Below are 22188 nucleotides of genomic sequence, written 5' to 3' on the forward strand. Positions count from 1 at the left end.
CCACAAAGAGCAGTGTCCATTGATTACCACTCTCTGTCTTCTCCCACCCAACCATCCCTTTATCCATTGCTGCAGTTTACCTCCAGTGCTACACATCTCCAATTTGTGCAGTAGTCTTCAATGCAAAAAAAAAAAAAAAAGAGTATCAAAAGCCTTTCTAAGATCCAAATATATGAAATCAAAATTATTCTTTGCATCCAGTTCCTTTGTGATCACATCAAAATATCCAATCAAATTGGTCAGACAAGACCTCACCTTGACAAACCCATGCTGTGTCTGAGCTATAACTGAAGTCTTGTCTAGATGATCCGGCAGTGCTTCTTTAACCAGTGCCTCCATTAATTTCCCTGGAACAGAAGTTAAACTAACAAGTCTATAATTACTTGTGTCGCCCTTTGATCCTCCTTGGTGATATTTTTTTTTTTTTTTTTTTTTTAAGTACACCCCAAACAAGAGAGGGTTAGAACCTATAGTACTTAGTACAGTGCTTGGGGTGGAAGTTGAGAAGATAAAAGAAGATATTTGTTGACATTGGACTTGAAGTTCTGTAGACTGTAATTTTCAGGAAATACGTATGAAAGGAGGTTGTTCCAGAAAACAGCAGTTGAATGTTGTTGTTTGTTTGTTATTTGGTTTTTAGAAGCATTAGCAACTAAGGCCATATTGCTCAGGGAAGATGCGGTGGTCATTCCCTGACCTTTCCGCATCCTCCGTATTTGGTCGTGACGGGCTCGAACCCCGGTCTAATCAAGAAGCATGCGCTACGCACTACTGCTCATTCCCACCAGGCTACGAAGGCGCCTGCAGTTGAATGAATAAACGAGGAAGGTGAAAAGTTGGTTCTGTGAGTTTGAAGTTGAACAGTAAAAGGACGTTGGCTAGTGGCGGCATGTGTTCGGACTGTTTTGATAGAGAGAGAGTAGGAATACTTTTCTTCCAAATGCGACACAAGTAATTATAGACCTGTTAGTTTAACTTCTGTTCCAGGGAGAGTACTTAGTACCGTGCTTGGGGTGGAGGTTGAGAAGATGAAAGAAGATATTTGTTGACATTGGACTTGAACTTTTGTAGACTGTAATTTTCAGGAAATACGTATGAAGGAAGGTTGTTCCAGAAAACAGCAGTTGAATGAATAAACGAGGAAGGTGAAAAGTTAGTTCTGTTAGTTTGAAGTTGGACGGTAAATGGATGTTCGCTAGTGGCATCATGTGTTCGGACCATTTTGAAAGAGAGAGCAGGAATTATAGAGGTTAATTCAGAAGAACAGTGCCCATGGAAGTATCTTTAGAAGAGGCATGCAGCAGAAACATTACATCTATGAGATAGCGTGGGGAGAGACTCTGTTAGAAATGAGACATTAATTAACCTAACTGCCCTCTTCTAAATGGAACCAAGAAGCCTGAGAGAGGTTTTGGCACCAACCCAGATGTGGGAACAATATTCCATGGCAGGACAGATTTGCGATTTAAACAGAGTGAGCAGATGTTTGGAAGAAAAATAACACCAAGGGCGAAAAAGGAAACCAGGTTTTTCAGATGCAGAAGAAGCAATATTTGAAATGTGCTTGTGCCAAGAGAGATGAGAAGTCCGGGTAATCCCCAAAAGAGATATATCGTTTTGCCTAGAAATCGGAGTGTCGCTAAAGATAAGCATAGGAGCAGAAGAATCCTTTTTGCGAGATATAAGACAAGACTGAGTTTTAGAAGGGTTGAAATCAACTATGTTGTCTTTGCCCCACTGGAGAATTACCTGAAGATCGGCATTTAAGGAATTGGTACCAGATTTTAGAGAAGTTGAAGCTGATTGAGCAGGACAAGGTTTCTCAAAATGGAAAGTAGAATGCAATGTGCTATCATCGGCAAAACTATGGATAGGATTTCCAGTCAATGGAAGAAGGTCATTAATATACAAGAGGAAAAGAGTGAGGGAAAGAACTGAACCTTGTGGAACACCGGCATTAGTGGAGAAGTTAGAAGACAGAGAACCATCTACCATCACCCTCAGTGAGCGATCAGAGAGAAAACTGGATAACCAATTACTAAAAACAGTTGGCAAACCATAAGATGGAAGCTTGTTTAGATCTTTATACCAAACACGATCGAAAGCCTTTGAGATGTCAAGAGAAACTACTTGTGTTTCACCAAACCTTTCCATTGAATTAGTCCATAAATGGGTAACATAACCCAGAACATCACCAGTGGATCGACATTGACGGAATCCATACTGGCAATCGTTGATCAGACAGAAGATTTCTAGGTAGCTTAAGAGTTGGCGGTTAATTGATTTCTCCATTACTTTAGAAAGAGCAGAAGTAATTGCAATGGGATGATAATTGGATGGGAGGGATTTGTCACTCTTTTTAGGAACTGGCTGGATATGAACAAATTTCCAAGCAGAAGGAAAAACACCTTTGGAATAAGAAAGTGAAAAAAGGCAGCAAAGAATAGGAGTAAGTTCAGGAGCACAGGTTTTGAGAACAAGTGGAGAAATACCATCGGGACCTGGAGCTTTCTTAGCATCAAGATTCGTCAAAATCCTTCTGACGTCCTTTTGACGGAAGACCACAGGAGGCATTGAATGGAGCGTTTTGGAATTGGTGGGAGGTATTTTACCAAAACCATTAATACATGAGTTGGAAGTAAAATGGGATGCTAGCAGGTCAGCTTTATCCTTGTCTGAAGTGACAACAGACCATCTGGTTTGGACAGAGGTGGGAGCAGAGATGGGCAAAAGTTGCGGAGAATAGCTTTGGCAAGGGACCAAAATGCTCGGCTACCATTAGGGCAAGAAGCAAGTTTTCTACTCTTAGCCTGTTCAAACTCTAGTTTGGACTGAATAATAACTGCTTTACAATTGTTGCGAGCTTTGGTGTAGGCAGAAAATTAAGCTGAAGAATTAGAAACAAGCCAATTACGATATGTAACATTCTTCTCTTGAACTGCTTTAGCACTTTTATTGGAAAACCAAGTTTTAGATAAAGGATAAGATTTTAAAGTGGAGTGTGGGATAAAGGGTTCGATTCCTTCAAGAATAATTTCACTGACATGATCTGAGCAAACGTTGACATCAGAAGTTTTGAAACGGTAATCCAACCAAGGAAAAGAAGTATCGCAGGTCATCCCATTTTGCATTCTTGTAATGCCAAATAACATGTGGTTGAGAATAGCCATGAGATAAAGGTTCCATTGGAGAAGAGACAATCACCAAGTTGTGATCTGAAGTGCCTAAAGGACCTCTCACTTCGACCGTGTACTTAGAAGGGTTGTTTGTGAGAAAACGATCAATCGTATTGGCTGTATGATTAGGATTGTCGGGTATTCTTGTAAGTAAATGAACAATCTGTGCAAGGTCATTAGTAATTGCAAAAGGCTCAGCATCTCGACCAGCTAGGTCAGTGTGACTAGAAAACGGAAGCTAGCTGGAGTTGTGAACATTAAAATCACTAAGGAAAATTACCTCGCTGTTAGGAAAGTTGGACTGGAGAAAATCAACTTGTAAAGAGAGGAAGTCAAAGAGCTCCAAGTGATTAGTGGAGTTGGGAGAACGGTAGAGACAACAGATGAATTTTATACAATGAGGTAGAGAGATTTTAAGCCAGAGAAGATCAAAGAAAGGAGATTCCAAATTGCTAAGTCTCCGACAGGGAATATCAAAAATGGATATATGCATAAGCACCATCTTTGAGGCGAAAGGAATCGTACAGCGAATAATTTGGGCATCTGAGATCAGCAGTAGTTGAATCAACCGATAACTGAGATTCTCTCAGAAACAGTACATGGGGCTTGGCAGACTGCAAGTGGAAATGGACATCGTTGAGATTAGAATTGAGACCATGTAAATTTGTGAAATGAATTAGGAAGTGCTTGGGAGGTTTAGATCTTTTTGCAGATAAGCTTGCTCTATTAGTTTGACAATTCATGGTGTATTCAATAGTAAGAAAAAGTGGGTGGGACATGCTGTATAAAGTAATGAAATTTTTGTATATGGCATACACATGGTAAGAATATACTCAGATCCCTGACGTAACATGGCCTCAACAGTGCCCCTCGCATGCACACTACTCGGACTTCCTCCAGTCACTATCTGGCAGAGTAGAGGTAGCAAGATTATACGATAGCTGATCCGGAAGCCTCCTAGAGAATTACCAATAGGTTCGGTCCGGTGTACTAACTAGCTGCCGGCCGGCGAACACCACTTTAGAGCGGTACCCTCGAAATGTAAGGAATATTGGATCTCGCCATGATATTCATCATAACCTGAAAACATCATAACATCACTCATACTGCATGATGGAAGAGAGGGGGAAGGGTTGACCAGAACTTAGCTCTAGAGACTAGACATGGATTCCACCACTTCAACCCTCCAATAAGCAAAGTGGTGGTATTTCACCGGTTGATGAGAGTCATCTACCACCTAGTACTGCCTGGTAACATAGAGAGGCGACATTGCTCCATGTGGTGTGGGTACCACACCTCGACCCCTGCTTACGTTAGTTCACACCTGGGTGGTCACCCACCATATACTTGTGCATGGAGGTTATACCCAGGATTACTCACATTCCCACCATTGTGAAGGTGCAAGAATAGGATTTGGCTGTCACAGACTATCCGGACTTCGCCAATATTGGGTCCACTTGACTTGAGTGTCACCCGAATATCAGTGACATCAGTGTTTTAGACTCCCAGGTAGCAACTACAGCTTGTATGACATATCTGAGAGAATATTTGTGACAACCTCAAGGACCAGTGTTATATTGCACAATTACCCCCATGTCCTTTTCATTCTCTACCACTGTCAGTGTAGTACCACAGATTTGATACATTACTCTGGAGTTACTATTTTCCATATATAGTACTTTACATTTGTCAATGTTAAACTTAATTTGCCACCACTCAGCCCATCTGCTCAACCTTTCCAGATCCTGTTGCAATAGCATACGGTCAGTAGTGTCCTCAGCAACCCTGCCAACCTTTGTATCATCTGAAAAACTTGGACATTTGGACATTAAGCTTGATATACCATCATCAGTATCATTTATAAATACAGAAAACTGCAATGGACCCAACACTGTACCCTGAGGGACTCCACTAATAACGATAGTCCACGAAGAATAGACAGGATAGGAAGGGAGGAGGGGTTATGCTATTAGTTAAGAAACACATAAAATCCAAGGAAGTGAAGCGAGTCGACATTTCTGGACAGTGCAGTGTCGAGTCAGTTTGGTGTGACATAAGCATTGGGAGATCAAAATTGAGAGTAGGAGTGAGCTATAGGCCTAATGATGAGTATAATAAGAAACTGTACAGGGAAATAGAGTCGGCCAGTAAATCAGAGAGACTTATAATGGGGGATTTTAATTTTCCAGATATTGACTGGAATTTGGGGGCTGGTCACTCACACATTAGCAAGGATTTTGTGGATTTATTGGATGATTGTTTTCTGTATGAGCATGTTCGGGAGGCAACTAGAGGGAGTAATACTCTTGATTTAATTATCAGTAGTGATTCTTCATGCATTAAGAATATGCAGGTAAATGAACCACTAGGTGGCAGTGATCACAGTGTGCTGAAGTGGGATTTACTCAAAGAGGTAACTACCATTAGGGGTAAAGGGAAGGGTTATTGCTTTCGTGAAGGCGACTATGATGGACTGAGACAGTATTTAAATTCTATACAGTGGGACCAACTGATGATGTTACCAACAGCAAATGCAAAATGGGAAGCATTCAAAGAACCTATCTTGGAAGCTACTAGACGTTACATACCAACTAAGAAATACTGTTCAAGGTTTAGGCCTAAGTGGATGTCAGATGAACTAATGAGACATATGGCAGAGAAGAAAAATGCATGGAATACATACAAATTAACACATGACACAGAAGCCTATGATAGATACAAGTTGATCTGTAACCAAGTTACAAAGGAGGTTAGGCAGGCGAAGGCAGATTACGAGAAATCTTTAGCAAGGGATGCAAAGAAAAACAGCAAAGAGTTCTTTACTTATGTAAACTCTAGAAGGAAGGGGATGAATCAGATTGGTCCACTTGATATCGATGGGTCAACTGTTGATGATCCTGCTCAGGTAGCTAACAAACTAAATGAATATTTTGCATCGACACATGAGGAGTTATTCAGCAAGGGGAATGCCAGAGGTGTATTCAACTCTGGCAGTAAGCTAGAGAATCTTGTAATAACTGAGGGTAAAGTGGAGGAGAAATTGTTGAAGATAAATACAAGAAAGGCACCTGGGATGGATGGGATCTATCCAGTTATATTAAAGGAGGCAGCAAAGGAAGTAAGCAAACCCTTAGCCATAATTATGAGAGCTTCCTTGGACTGAGGGGAAGTACCCATTCACTGGAGATATGCAAATGTGACCCCAATTCACAAAGCAGGATCAAAGGGCGACACAAGTAATTATAGATCTGTTAGTTTAACTTCTGTTCCCAGAAAATTAATGGAGGCACTGGTTAAAGAAGCACTGCAGGATCATCTAGACCAGACTTTTGTTATAGCCCAGACACAGCATGGTTTTGTTAAGGGGGAGTCTTGCCTGACCAATTTGATTAGATACTATGATGAAGTCACAAAAGAACTGGATGCAGGGAATAACTTTGATATTATATACTTGGATCTTAGAAAGGCTTTTGATACTGTTGCACATGGAAGAGTGCTGCACAAATTGGAGCAGTGTGGCATTGGAGGCAAATTGCTGCTATGGATAAAGGGATGGTTGAGAAGGAGAAGACAGAGATTGGTAATCAATGGACGCTGCTCATCGTGGACTAATGTTATTATTGGAGTCCCTCAGGGTTCAGTATTGGGTCCATTATTGTTTTCGGTATTTATGAATGATATTGATGATGGTATATCTAGCTTAATGTACAAGTTTGCAGACGATAGGAAGGTTGGCAGGGTTGTCAAGGACACTACTGACACTATGCTACTGCAACAGGATCTGGAAAGGTTGAGCAGATGGGCTGAGAGGTGGCAAATGAAGTTTAACATTGACAAATGTAAAGTACTACATATGGGAAACAGCAATCCCAGAGCAAGGTATCAACTCTGTGGTACTACACTGGCAGTGGTATAGAATGAAAGGGACCTGGGGGGTGGTTGTGCAGGCAGATATGAAGTTTTCTGAGCAGTGCAGACGGGCTGCAAGAGTAGCTCATGGTGTATTGTCGATGATATATAGGAATTTTTCTAGCAGGGATAAGGAGGTGATTATTCCCTTGTATAAGGCAATAGTCAGGCCACATCTAGAGTACTGTATACAGTTAGCATTAGCATTAGTAGAGGCATTTGATGCAAGAAAGCAAGCTTATGCAGCATCAGCCAAAAAAAAAAAAAAAAAAAAAAAAACCACTTCCACTTCACCCCTCTGTTCGTTCAAAATACCTGTCCAGCTGAGCCTTAAACTTATTTAGGCTATCAACTTCCACGACAAGGGATGGAAGTCTGTTCTACCAACCAACCACCCGCTGGCTAAAGGCTAATTTCCGCACGTCTATCCTACAGCTGTCTTTCCTCAATTTGAATTTATGCCCTCTCAGGTGATTATTCTGAGCGAGAGGAAGAATCCCATCAGCATTGAGCATACTCAAACCATTCAAGGCTTTATACACCTCTATCAGATCACCTCGCTGGTGCCTAGTCTCCAGACACTGTAATTTGAAAAACTTAAGTCTTTCTTCTTAAGAGCACCCCTTTGTTCCATTCACTAATCTTGTTGCCCTTCTCTGTACTCGTTGCAGCAGCTCTACATCCTTCTTGAAATGAGGCCTCCAGACCTGTGTACAGTACTCTAGGTGTGGCCTGACCATTGCCTTATACAAGGGAATAATCACCTCCTTATCCCTGCTAGAAAAATTCCTATATATCATTGACAATACACCATGAGCTACTCTTCCAGCCCGTCTGCATTGCTCAGAAAATTTCATATCTGCCTGCACAACCACCCGCAGGTCCCTTTCATTCTCTACCACTGTCAGTGTAGTACACAGAGTTGATACGTTGCTCTGGTGTTGCTGTTTCCCATGTGTAGTACTTTACATTTGTCAATGTTAAACTTCATTTGCCACCTCTCAGCCCATCTTCTCAACCTTTCCAGATCCTGTTGCAGCAGCATAGTGTCAGTAGTGTCCTTGACAACCCTGCCTACCTTTGTATCGTCTGCAAACTTCGACATTAAGCTTGATATACCATCATCAATATCATTTATGAATACAGGAAACAATAATGGACCCAAAACTAGTCCCTGAGGGACTCCACTAATAACATTAGTCCACGACGAGCAGTGTCCATTGATTACCACTCTCTGTCTTCTCCCCCTCAGCCACCCCTTTATCCACAGCAGCAATTTGCCTCCAATGTTACACTGCTCCAATTTGTGCAGCAGTCTTCCATGTGCAACAGTATCAAAAGGCTTTCTAAGATCCAAGTATATAATATCAGTGTTATTCCCTGCATCCAGTTCCTTTGTGACTGCATCATAGTATCCAATCAAATTGGTCAGGCAAGACTTCCCCTTAACAAAACCATGCTGTGTCCGAGTTATAACTGAAGTCTTGTCTAAATGACCCTGCAGTGCTTCTTTAACTAGTGCCTCGATTAATTTTCCTGGAACAGAAGTTAAGCTCACAGGTCTATAATTACTTGTGTCAGCCTTTGATCCTCCTTTGTGAATTGGGGTCATATTTGCAAAACTCCAGTCTGTGGGTACCTCCCTTGAGTCCGAGAAAGCTCTCATAATTATGGCTAAAGGTTTGCTTACTTCCTCTGCTGCCTCCTTTAATATAACTGGATAGATCCCATCCACCCTGGGTGCCTTTCTTGTGTTTATCTTCAATAATTTCTCCTCCACTTTACCCTCAGTTATTACAAGATTCTCTAGCTTACTGCTAGAGTTGAATACACCTGTGGCTTTCCCCTCGCTAAATAACTCCTCATGTGTGAATGTCGATGCAAAATATTCATTTAGTTTGTTAGCTACCTGAGCAGGATCATCAACAGTTGACCCATTGATATCAAGTGGACTAATCTGATTCATCCCCTTCCTTCTAGAGTTTACATAAGTAAAGAACTCTTTGCTGTTTTTCTTTGCATCCCTTGCCAAAGATTTCTCGTAATCTGCCTTCGCCTGCCTAACCTCCTTTGTAACTTGGTTACAGATCAACTTGTATCTATCATAGGCTTCTGTGTCATGTGTTAATTTGTATGTATCCCATGCATGTTTCTTCTCTGCCATATGCCTCATCAGTTCATCTGACATCCATTTAGGCCTAAACCTTGAACAATATTTCTTAGTTGGTATGTAAAGCCTAGTAGCTTCCAAGATAGGTTCTTTGAATGCTTCCCATTTTGCATTTGCTGTTGGTAACATCATCAGTTGGTCCCACTGTATAGAATTTAAATACTGTCTCAGTAAATCGTAGTCGCCTTTACGAAAGCAATAACCCTTCCCTTTAACCCTAATGGTAGTTACCTCTTTGTGTAAATCCCACTTCAGCACACTGTGATCGCTGCCACCTAGTGGTTCATTTATCTGCAGATTCTTAATGCATGAAGAATCACTGCTGATAATCAAATCAAGAGTATTCCTCCCTCTAGTTGCCTCCCGAACATGCTGATGTAGAAAACAATCATCCAATAAATCCACAAAAGCCTTGCTAGTGTGTGAGTGACCAGCCCCCAAATTCCAGTCAATATCTGGGAAATCAAAATCTCCCATTATAAGACTCTCTGATTTACTGGCCCACTCTATTTCCCTGTACAGTTTCTTACTATACTCATCAGAGTCATTAGGCCTATAGCACACTCCTACTCTCAATTTTGATCTCCCAATGCTTATGTCACACCAAACTGGCTCGACACTGCACTGTCCAATGTCGAGTCAGTTTGGTGTCAAATCCAAGGTGTCGAGTCAAATCCAAGAAAGTGAAGCCAGTGATGTCCACTGGCTTCACTTCCTTGGATTTGATGTGTTTCTTAACTAATAGCATAACCCCTCCTCCCTTCCTATTCTGTCTATCTTTTCTGTAGACGTTGTACTCCCCAAATTCCAGTTCTGCATTCCTTACATCTGTGTGACACCACGTCTCTGATATCCCAACAATATCTGCCTTTGATGTTTTGAGCAATACCTCAAATTCATCAAATTTATTTACTAAACTCCTAGCATTGGTGTACACGCAAGTATACATGCACCTATTTCTATTCTTAGCTACCCTAACACAATTGCGGTACAAGTAAACCCATGTGTTTACTTGTACTGCAATGACTCCCAGCAGTCACACTAAACTGACTCGACACTGCTCTGTCCAGCAATGTCGACTGGCTTCACTTCCTTGGATTTTGTGTGTTTCTTAATAGCATAACCCCTCCTCCCTTCCAGCCCTGTCTATCCTTTCTGTACACATTGTACTCCCCAAATTCCAGTTCTGCATTCCTCATATCTGTGTGAAACCACGTCTCTGATATCCCAACAATATCTGCCTTTTTTGTTTTGGGCAATACCTCAAATTCATCAAATTTATTTATCAAACTCCTAGCATTCGTGTACACGGAAGTATACAAGCACCTGTTCATATTCTTAGCTACCCTAACACAACCCATGTGTTTACTTGTACGGCAATGACTCCCAGCAGTCTCTGAAATACCCTGCATCTTGTTTTCCAGGCTGCTGCTCATTCAAATAGAAGCAGTGAAAGAATCACTTTCACCTCTGCCAGTGGCTACTGTTAATCTATTAGTCCTTGTATCCCCCCAAGCTAGCAGTTTTCTGACCCACCTAACACTGCCTTCATAGTATCAACAAATATTCTTGCACCTGTTCTATTTAAGTGTATCCCATCCCTGTAGAAGCAGTCTCTCCTGTTAACAAGTACAGACCGGGCTGAAAAAAATTCTACCCCTTGAGCCGTGCCCAATCTTTCCAGGGCTAAATTGATCGACAAGGCTCTCATCATATACTCCCTCCTATCGTGTCTGGGCAGAATTGCAGACACTTTCAAATTCAACCCTAATTCACGGCTTTTTTTTCAACAGTGACCTGTACTTGTTAAGTAACTCTGCCGGTCTCCTACTCTTGATATCATTATTGCCAACGTGTACAACTATATCACCTTTTGTGCCCTTAAAAGATGATATCCACTCTACAACATCATCAACCTTTGCCCCTGGCAGACATACCCTGGTCCTGTTCCACCTATCCTTTATACAAAGCATGTTCTCCGTTTCCCTGACAATAGAATCACCAACAAGTACTAGTTCCTGTGGGACCAACGCATTCTGCTTTGGGGGTTGCCGCTGTGTTGCGTGATGACCAAGTGCAAGCTCTGGCGTTGATGTGGGCAGCTGAGAACTTGATGGGCCCCTCAATTTAGTTCCTTCGAGGGCATCCACCCTGTCCTTCAAGCTCTCATATAGGCCCATAAGAACGCTGAGTTGTTGCCTGATTTCAATACACTCCTTGCATTGCGCACACACAAAGACTTCCCCCATGGCAATATCATGTCCCGTACCTGAATGCTCCACAAACATCATGCAAGCTGTGCATTTTAGAAGGCTGTGATTCAGAAGGCAACTGCCCCCCTCAGTTCTCCTCTCAGCCACAGCACTTCCATTAGCTTGAGCCTTTTGTTTTGCTGCTCTGGTTTGAGTCATGATTTCTTTTAATTTAAATAAAATTTCAATTTCAGTTTATAACCCTAACTTATCTCCCAACACAGTTAAGAGTTCTGGAGTCCTCATTTCAAGAAGGATGTAGAGATGCTGGAACAAGTACAGAGAAGGGCAACAAAATTAGTGAATGGAACAAAGGGTTGCTCTTACGAAGAAAGGCTTAAGTTTTGCAAATTACAGTCTGGAGACTAGGCACCAGCGAGGTGATCTGATAGAGGTGTATAAAGCCTTGAATGGTTTGAGCATGCTCAATGCTGATGGGATTCTTCCTCTTGCTCAGAATAATCACCTAAGGCATAAATTCAAATTTATGAAAGGCAGATGTAGGATAGACGTAAGGAAATTTGCCTTTAGCCAGCGGGTGGTTGGTTGGTGGAACTGACTTCCATCCCTTGTCTTGGAAGTTGATAGCCTAAATAAGTTTAAGGCTCAGCTGGACAGGTATTTCAAAAGAACAGAGGGGTGAAGTGGAAGTGGGTATTTTTTATTTATTTATTTATTTTATTTTATTTTATTTATTTTTTTTTTTGGCTGATGCTGCATAAGCTTGCTTTCTTGCATCAAATGCCTCTACTAATGCTAATGCTAAGAGCAGCATCCATTAATTATCGCCCTCCATCTTCTCTCACTCAACCATCCATTTATCCATTGTAGCAACTTATCCTTAATACCATTCTGCTCCAATTTGTAGAGTAGTCTTCCGTGTGCAACAGTGTCAAAAGCTTTCCTGAAATCCAAATATATGATATCAAAATTATTTTTTGCATCCAGTTCCTTTGCAACCACATCATAATAACCAATCAACTTTGTCAGAAAAGACTTTTGCTTAACAAACCCATGCTGTGTCTGAATTATTCCTGCAGTCTTGTCTAGATGATCCTGCAATGCATCTTTAACCAGTGACTCCATTATTTTCCCCGGAACAGAAGTTAAACTAACTGGTCTGTTATTACTCGTGTCATCCTTCGATCCCCCTTTGTAAATTTGGGATACATTTTCACATCTCCAGTCCATGGGAACCTCCCTGAGTCCAAGGATGCTCTCATAATTATGGCTAAGGGTTTGCTTAGTTGCTTTGCCGCCTCCTTTAATATAACTGGATAGATCCCATCCACCCCAGTGCCTTTCTTATGTTTAACTTCAACAATTTCTCCTCCACTTTGTTCTCAGTTATTACAAAATCATTAAGCACCCTGCTACAATTTGATAACCTTCTGCCATTTTCAAATCTTAATATCTCCTCATGTGTGAATGTAGATGCAAAATACTCATTCAGTTTGTTTGCTATCTGAGCAGGATCATCAACAGCCGAACCATCGATATCCAGTGGACCAATCAGATTCATCCCCTTCCTTTTAGAGTTTATATAAGTAAAGAAATCTTTGCTGTTTTTCTTAGCATCTTTTGCCAAAGATTTCTCGTAATCTGCCTTCACCTGCCTAACCTCCTTTTTGACCTGATTACAGACTAGATTATATCTGCGATAGGCTTCTGAGTCGCTTGATAATTTATATGCATCCCATGCAGTTTTCTTCTCTGTCACAAGTGTCATTAGTTCATTTGATAACCATTTAGGCCTAAACCTTGAACAATATTTCTTAATAGGTATGAAACTTTTTGTAGCTCCCACTTTTAATTTCTTGAATGCTTCCCACTTAGAATTTACTGTTGGTAACATCATCAGTTGATCCCATTGTACAGAATTTAAAAACTGTCTGAGACCACTGTACTCATCTTTACGAAAGCAAAAACCCTTTCCTTTACCCCTGATGGTAATTATATCTTTAAGTAAATCCCACATCAATACACTGTGATCACTGCCACCTAGTGGTTCCTTTATCTGCAAATTCTTAATACACGAATGATCACGTCTGATAACCAGATCAAGAGTATTACCCTCTCTGGTTGCCTCTCGAACATGCTGCTGCAGAAAACAATCATCCAATAAATCCACAAAAGTCTTACTAGTGTGTAAGTGACCAACCCACAAGTTCCAGTCTATATCTGGGAAGTTAAAATCCCCCATTATGAGATATTCTGATTTACTAGCCTACTCTATTTCTCTATACAATTGTTCATTGTACTCATTCAAGTCATTAGGCGTATAACACACTCCTTCTCTTATTTTTGCTTTCGCAGTGATTATGTCACACCAAACTGACTCAGCAGTGCACTGTTCATCTATATCAACTGGATGCACTTCTTTTGATTTTGTTTTTCTTAATTAGCAGCATAACATCTCCTCCCTTCCTATCCTGTCTATCCTTTCTGTACACATTGTACTCCCCAAATTCCAGTTCTGCATTCCTTATATCTGTGTGACACCACATCTCTGCTATCCCAACAGTATCTGCCTTTGATGTCTTGACCAACACTTCAAATTCATTAAATTTATTTACTATACTTCTAGCAGTGGTATACATGCAAGTATACATGTTCCTATTCTTATTATTAGTTACCTTAACACATCCCATATACCCACCTGTTTCACAATGATTGCCATCATTCCCTGAAACTCCCAGCTCCCCTCGCTCCAGGTCGCTACTTATTCTAATAGAAGTTGTGCAAGAATCACCTTCACCTCTGCCCACGGCTACTTTTAACCTTTTAATCTGTGAATCCCCCCCCCCCAAGCTAGGAGTTTTCCAACCCACCTAACACTGTCTCGATAGCATCAGCAAATATCCTTGCACCCTTTCTGTTTAAGTATATCCCATCCCTATAGAAGCAATCTTTCCTGTTAACAAGCACAGACCAGGCTGAAAAAAAATTTTACCCCTTAAGCCTTGCACATTTCCTCCAGGGCCGAATTGATTGACAAGGCTCTCATCATGTACTCCCTCCTATCGTATCTGGGAAGAATTGCAGACACTTTCAAATTTAACCCTAATTCACGGCTTTTTTGCAACATTGACCTGTACTTGTTAAGTAAATCTGCAGATCTCCTACTGTTAATGTCATTGGTGCCAACGTGTACAACAATATCACCTTTTGTGTCCTTAAAAGAAGACATATGCTTTACAACGTCATCAACTTTTGCCCATGGCAGACATACCCTGGTCCTCTCAGAAACTTTCTAATACCACTTGTAATTCTCTTCATCCAGCTCATTCAGTACTAAACAAAATTTAAGCAGCAAAATTTTTGAAACCACTTTGGGATTCTGTTCTCAATTCAAAAAAACTAAAAACAAATGTAAAAATACCAAATGTGGTTAAAACAAGCAACATAAGAAACTATTAAGAATGAACTGTTTACATAGAACAAAATTAAAAGGCTGTGAATTTACTTTATTATTGGATAAACTTTTCACAAGGCAGTGATGAAATTTAAATCAAAATAAATTCCCAAAAATATGCAATAAATTTAAGGAATCTGAATTCTAATCAAACTGAAAATGAAAGTAGAATAACTCATTGGTAAAACTAAGGAACATTCAACAAGATTTTGATAGAGACTGAGAAAACTTTAGAGAGAAGTTTAAAAAGTATTAATGTGGGCATAAAATAAAGTTAAATGTCAAAACTCTGGACCCCGGTGTCTAAGAGGTAAAAGTCGACAGGTGCATTGTTACCCTCCCACTGCTTGCCTGTATTAGATACTGAAATGGAAGTTAGATAATGTTGAAATATAAGGAAGCTAGATAGATATTCTAAATTAATAAACTATGGAATGAAATCTTTGAATGAATTAACTATGTATTGACTTGATTATTAAGCAACATAAATGATAACAGCATTAAACTAGTGAAATCCAAATAAGATTTCTAGATTCCTATAACCTATTATTTCTCTCCTAGAAATAATAGGTTCTAGGAATGAAATAGTTTTTCTCTAGAAATGAAATAAAGAACTTTAAGCATAACTGATGTTACAGTTAAGCTAGTTTATTCACCAAATGTTTTCTTCTAGAAGTGAAATGATAGCACTATCCTTAAACCCATTATTAGGATAATTTAGGGGTATACAATATTGAAGACTGTTCCAGTTGGGAAAGACCTTAAATGGGAAAAAAATTTAAGTCAAATTTATTTGTGCTTTCAATTCTAAATACGACAATTAGAGTTACTCTATTAGTTTAAACAAAGTGTGGTTTTTTGATACGCAAACAATAGTGTGTTAGACTTAATCTCTGAAATATCATAGTAACTTGATGTTGTTAACTTGAATGTTAGAATAACTTTCTACTTAGTAAGAAATAATTATAAAAAGTGATTAATATAAAAATGATCATTGAAACAATTATGCTATCAGCAGAAAATCTTGAAAATATTCTGATCCACAATGTAATCATTATCCTATTAAGCCACATTTTTAAAATGTAAATCATGGCTATATGAAACATTTATCCTCTCTTCACTTACCAACCCTACAGATCCAGCCAGATGAAGACCAGAAAGATGTAACGCAATGCATTAAATCCTTATCAGGAGGAGAAAGATCTTTTACCACCATGTCGTTGATACTTGCATTCTGGGATGCAGTAGAGTCCCCATTCCGAATTTTGGATGAATTTGATGTATTCATGGTAAGTGATCTACCACAGTTGTTAAGTTTAAGGTGCAGTTTAATTAGAAATTGTGTTTTTAGGTGCATGTGGCACCCAATATCTGAAATTACTTTTAGCTATTGTATTTGAGAATTATATCAAGGAAAAACAAAAGATTTATAAAAAACATAGCAAAAAATAATAATAATAGTAATTCTTCAAAAAAACTTTTAATCTCCAAATTAATGATGCTACACAAAGTAAATAAATATCATTTTATTGTAAAAAAAATGTCGTGCATACAAAAGAATTTAGCATTTTCATTGTGCTGTAAGCCCTCAGCTTGCATAGCATCCAGGGAATACAAATTCTTTCCTAGGTGCCATTAAAACATTGGTATTTGCTTAAGTTTGTCCAGCCCTTCCTTGAATTTATTTAAGCAATCAACCACCCTAAAGGCTAAAGGCAAATTTCCACAGATCTATTCTACAACTATCTTTCCTCAATTTAAATTTAAATTGAGGAAATTTGTATTCATATGGCACGTGTTGGGACCTCTGGTACGTCTAGATGGATCTCTGAACTGTCCAGTTTGTGTCCATCTGCACCTCTCCACAGAGCCTAGAACATGGTTCGAAGAGCATTCCATAGATTTTATCACCATGGAATGGCCTCCCCATTTACTGGACAATGAACTCTGTGGAGCATCTTTGGGATGCTGTAGAAAGGTCCATTCGAGCTTTGGATCTTCCACCCAGGAATGCAATGGAGTTATGGACAGTGGTGCAGCAAGCATGGATGGAAATACCAATGGAACACTTTGCTTTCGTGAACTAGTGTACTCAATGCTTTGCTGTGTGACTGCCTTTATCCGGGTGAAAGGTGGGCTTACCCGTTACTAGGTAGATATCTCATATAGGGTAACTAAGAGTAAGAGCAGATACATACATACTTGCATGTACACCAGTTCTAGGAGCATAGCAAATAAATTTTATGAATTTGAAGTGCTGGTCAAGTCTTCAAATGCAGACATTGTTGGGGTATCGGAGATGCAGTGTCACTCAGATATATGAGAAGCAGAATTTTAATCTGGGGAATAGAAAAAGGACAGATGTCAAATGTGTCTAGTGTCATTGTTGTAGGCTCTGGGGGATTCCCCCATTTGCTGCTGAGTCCTCTGTACTGAGCATAGCCTAAGACAGTCCTGTGTGTGTGTGTGTAGTTGTAGGTTTGTGAAAGTGTGTGGTGTGGGTATGCTGTTCTGTTGCCGGCCGGACTTAACAGACATTTAGCAGCCAGGTGTGCCAGCCACTAGGTCTAGCACTCCCTGACTCCCATCCCTAGCTGCATAGAGGCAAGCCGGGTTTTACTATCAATGGCTCTTTACTGTGGTCCCCAGGGTTGCTGGGGGTCCCAAGTTGTAAATGAAAGGAGTTGGTGATAGTGAGAGATGTTTGTGTAGGGGTGGGGTAAGAGGATAGTAAGTTGGGAATGGGAGAACACATTTCCTAGAAAACTAAGTGATGAGAATAATAACAGATTACAGATTGTGCTGATGGACAGTGAGTCGATCTCATCCCAGAAAGGAGTCAGAAAGTCCTCCTAATAGTGGGTCCCCGGAGGGGTTGATATGCTACCTTATAAGGGTTAGTACTACAGGCAAATAATACACAACAAGATATATTCCCAATGGCAAGAACTATGGCATAGAGAGAGAGAACAAATAAATTATACCAGATAAAGCCTGTAATAGAAACATGGCAGTCCAGTCTGCGCAGGAATCAGAGCAAGGAAGTTGTTGTTGCTTGACTCCACATAGGACACAGTCATTTGACACATTCGTTTCTGCTGAGGGCGGATGACCCTCCTACATGCAAGTCTTGCGACACCATTTTGTCATTAAAGCATATTTTAATAGATTGCGTTAACTTTACCCATGTTCGCAATATATATTTTACCGCTTTTACTCATCCAACTGAGCCTTATACACTCGGTCCGATTTTATCAGACAATGACCACGTGTCAGCAGTTTTTAAGTTTTTACAAACTATTAATATATGTACACATATATAATTTGGATAATTTACCTTTAAACTTATACTGCCATATATATATATAACAATTTGACGAGGTAACCTTTATAAGGTTACCAGAATTTATCTTTGTTGATATTTTAATCTTTTCTTGGCGCAGTATAACCTTAGTCCTTTTTGCGCCAATAAAATCAAAATGAAATCAAAAATCTAAGGGTTAGCAAGTGGTTCTCTGGTAGGAAGCTTACTAGGCCACGACCTCTTTCCCACTCAGCATGACTCAGTCAGATTATGTAATCCCACCCCGTCGTGGGGTCAGCTGTCGTGATCTGGAGTGTCTTTCTAGTTTGGTGGTCACTGTCCGTGGAGTTCCTCTTGTCGGGAATTCTGCTAAGATATGGGTGGAGCCCACAGGCTGGTCATGTCTGGGTAGGATCCTAGTTCAGGTGCACTATCAAACATTGTTACTGTTTGAATACACATTCCACAAATTAGCATTAGTAGACACATGATGCAAGCTTATACTTAATTAGCATTAGTAGAGACACATGATGCAAGCTTATACAGCTTATACTTAATTAGCATTAGTAGAGACACATGATGCAAGCGTATACAGCATCACCCATCTATTCACTCCAAATGTTTGTCTAGTTTTGCCTTGAATTTATTTAAGCTGTCAACTTCTACAACGACAGATGGAAGTTTGTTCCAGCAATCAACCACCTGCTGACTAAAGGCAAATTTCTGCAAATCTATTCTACAACTGTCTTTCCTCAATTTGAATTTATGTCCCCTCAGGCAATTCATCTGGGCAAGAGGAAGAATCCCATCAGCATTGAGCATGCTCAAACCATTCAAAGCATTATTACACTTCAATCAGATCACCTCGCAGGTGCCTAATCTCTACACACTGTAATTTACAAAACTTAACTCTTTCTTCATAAGCGCAACCCTTTGTTCCATTCACTAATCTTGTTGCCCTTCTCTGTACTCGTTCCAGTACCATAACCAACCTTACTGCTAACCAACCATTAGGTATAAGAATAAGACATCTTCTAGAAGAACTTAATCTGAGTTTTGATAATATCGCAAATACCCCTCCACTACTCCTTGCTCCTTGGAGCATTACTCCACCTTCATGTGATAAATACCTTCATAAATGGGATAAATCTGGACTACATAAAGAAAATTTCTTGCAATTGCACCTTGCAGTGGTGGAGCAGTTTCCGAACTTTGTTGTAGTTCATACATATGGATCAAAGAATGATGCCCACGTTGGAATTGCCGCGGTTTTTCCGAACATAACATTGGCCTACCAACTGCCATATGAGTTCAGTATATTTTCTGTCGAACTAATGGCAATTCAGGTTGCGCTGAAGCATATCGAGTCCTCCAATATTGAAAACAGTATAATTTTCTCTGATTCTCTAAATGCACTTCAAGCCCTGGAAAACACCATGACCATCACCCACCCAGTCGTAAAAGAAATAACAAACTCTTTATATACCTTATCTGAGTTTGGAAGAACCATACAGTTCTGTTGGGTCCCAGGACATATGGGAATACCAGGAAATGAATTGAAATTGAAATTTTATTGAAATTAATAGAAATCATGACTCAGACCAGAGCAGCAAAGCAAAAGGCTGAAGCTAATGGAAGTACTGTGGCTCAGAGGAGAACTGAGGGGGTCAGTTGCCTTCTGAATGATATTGCCATGGGGGATGTCTTTGTGTGTGCGCAATGCAAGGAGTGTATCGAAATCAGGCAACAACTCAGTGTTGTTATGGGCCTATATGAGAGCTTGAAGGACAGGGTGGATGCCCTCGAAGGAACTAAATTGAGGGGCCCATCAAGCTCTCAGCTGCCCACACCAACGCCAGAGCTTGCACTTGGTCATCACGCAACACAGCGGCAACCCCCAAGGCAGAATGCGTTGGTCCCACAGGAACTAGTAGTTGTTGGTGATTCTATTGTCAGGGAAATGGGGAACATGCTTTGTAAAAAGGATAGGTGGAACTGGACCAGGGTATGTCTGCCAGGGGCAAAGGTTGATGATGTTGTAGAGCGGATATCATCTTTTAAGGGCACAAAAGGTGATATAGTTGTACACGTTGGCAATAATGATATCAAGAGTAGGAGACCGGCAGAATTACTTAACAAGTACAGGTCACTGTTGAAAAAAAAGCCGTGAATTAGGGTTGAATTTGAAAGTGTCTGCAATTCTGCCCAGACACGATAGGAGGGAGTATATGATGAGAGCCTTGTCAATCAATTCAGCCCTGGAAAGATTGTGCAAGGCTCAAGGGGTAGAATTTTTTTCAGCCCGGTCTGTACTTGTTAACAGGAGAGACTGCTTCTACAGGGATGGGATACACTTAAATAGAACAGGTGCAAGAATATTTGTTGATACTATGAAGGCAGTGTTAGGTGGGTCAGAAAATTGCTAGCTTGGGGGGATACAAGGACTAATAGATTAACAGTAGCCACTGGCAGAGGTGAAAGTGATTCTTTCACTGCTTCTATTTGAATGAGCAGCAGCCTGGAAAACAAGATGCAGGGTATTTCAGAGACTGCTGGGAGTCATTGCCGTACAAGTAAACACATGGGTTGTGTTAGGGTAACTAAGAATATGAACAGGTGCTTGTATACTTCCGTGTACACGAATGCTAGGAGTTTGATAAATAAATTTGATGAATTTGAGGTATTGCCCAAAACAAAAAAGGCAGATATTGTTGGGATATCAGAGACGTGGTTTCACACAGATATGAGGAATGCAGAACTGGAATTTGGGGAGTACAATGTGTACAGAAAGGATAGACAGGGCTGGAAGGGAGGAGGGGTTATGCTATTAAGAAACACACAAAATCCAAGGAAGTGAAGCCAGTCGACATTGCTGGACAGAGCAGTGTCGATTCAGTTTAGTGTGACATAAGCATTGGGAGATCAAAATTGAGGGTAAGAGTGTGCTATAGACCTAATGACTCAGATGAGTACAATAAGAAACTGTACAGGGAAATAGAGTGGGGAGGTAAATCAGAGAGTGTTATAATGGGGGATTTTAATTTCCCAGATATTGACTGGAATTAGTGGGTTGATCACTCACACACTAGCAAGGCTTTTGTGGATTTATTGGATGATTGTTTTCTACATCAGGATGTTCGGGATGCAACTACAGGATGCAATACTCTTGATTTGATTATCAGTAGTGATTCTTCATGCATTAAGAATCTGCAGTAAAGGAACCACTAGGTGGCAGTGATCACAGTGTGCTGAAGTGAGATTTACTCAAAGAGGTAACTACCATCAGGGGTAAAGGGAAGAGTTTTTTTCTTTCTTAAAGGCGACTACGATGGTCTGAGACAGTATTTAAATTCTATACAGCAGGACCAACTGATGATGTTACCAACACCAAATTCAAAATGGGAAGCATTCAAAGAACTTATCTTGGAAGCTACTAGGCTTTACATACCAACTAAGAAATATTGTTCAAGGTTTAGGCCTAAACAGATGTCAGATGAACTAATGAGACATATGGCAGAGAAGGAAAATGCATGGGATACATGTGGCAGAAGCCTATGATAGATATAAGTTGATCTATACCTAAGTTACAAAGGAGGTTAGGCAGGCGAAGGCAGATTACGAGAAATCTTTGGCAAGGGATGCAAAGAAAAACAGCAAAGAGTTCTTTACTTATGTAAACTTTAGAAGGAAGGGAATGAATCAGATTGGTCCACTTGATATCGATGGTTCAACTGTTCATGATCCTGCTCAGGTAGCTAACAAACTAAATCAATATTTTGCATCTACATTCACACATGAGGAGTTGTTCAGGAAGGAGAATGCCATAGATGAAGTAAACACTGGCAGTGAGCTAGATGAGCTAGATGTAATAATTGAGAGTAAAGTGGAGGAGAAATTGTTGAAGATAAACACAAGAAAGGCACCTGGGGTGGATGGGATCTATCCAGTTATATTAAAGGAGG

General features: G+C 40.2%; 1 protein-coding gene across 1 annotated transcript in view; it reads left to right on the forward strand.

Annotated features, from left to right (window-relative positions):
- SMC6 (Structural maintenance of chromosomes 6) overlaps positions 1 to 22188 on the forward strand; it is a 655684-nt gene that overhangs the window by 623353 nt on the left and 10143 nt on the right. The window contains exon 23 of the mRNA XM_090377619.1: positions 16059 to 16211. Coding sequence (XP_090233745.1) covers positions 16059 to 16211 — 153 coding nt within the window. The remainder of the gene's footprint in view (positions 1 to 16058; positions 16212 to 22188) is intronic.

The sequence above is a fragment of the Mastigoproctus giganteus genome, chromosome 7, assembly GCF_048544385.1.
Source record: "Mastigoproctus giganteus isolate SK-2022 chromosome 7, ASM4854438v1, whole genome shotgun sequence".
Lineage (NCBI taxonomy): Eukaryota > Metazoa > Arthropoda > Arachnida > Uropygi > Thelyphonidae > Mastigoproctus > Mastigoproctus giganteus.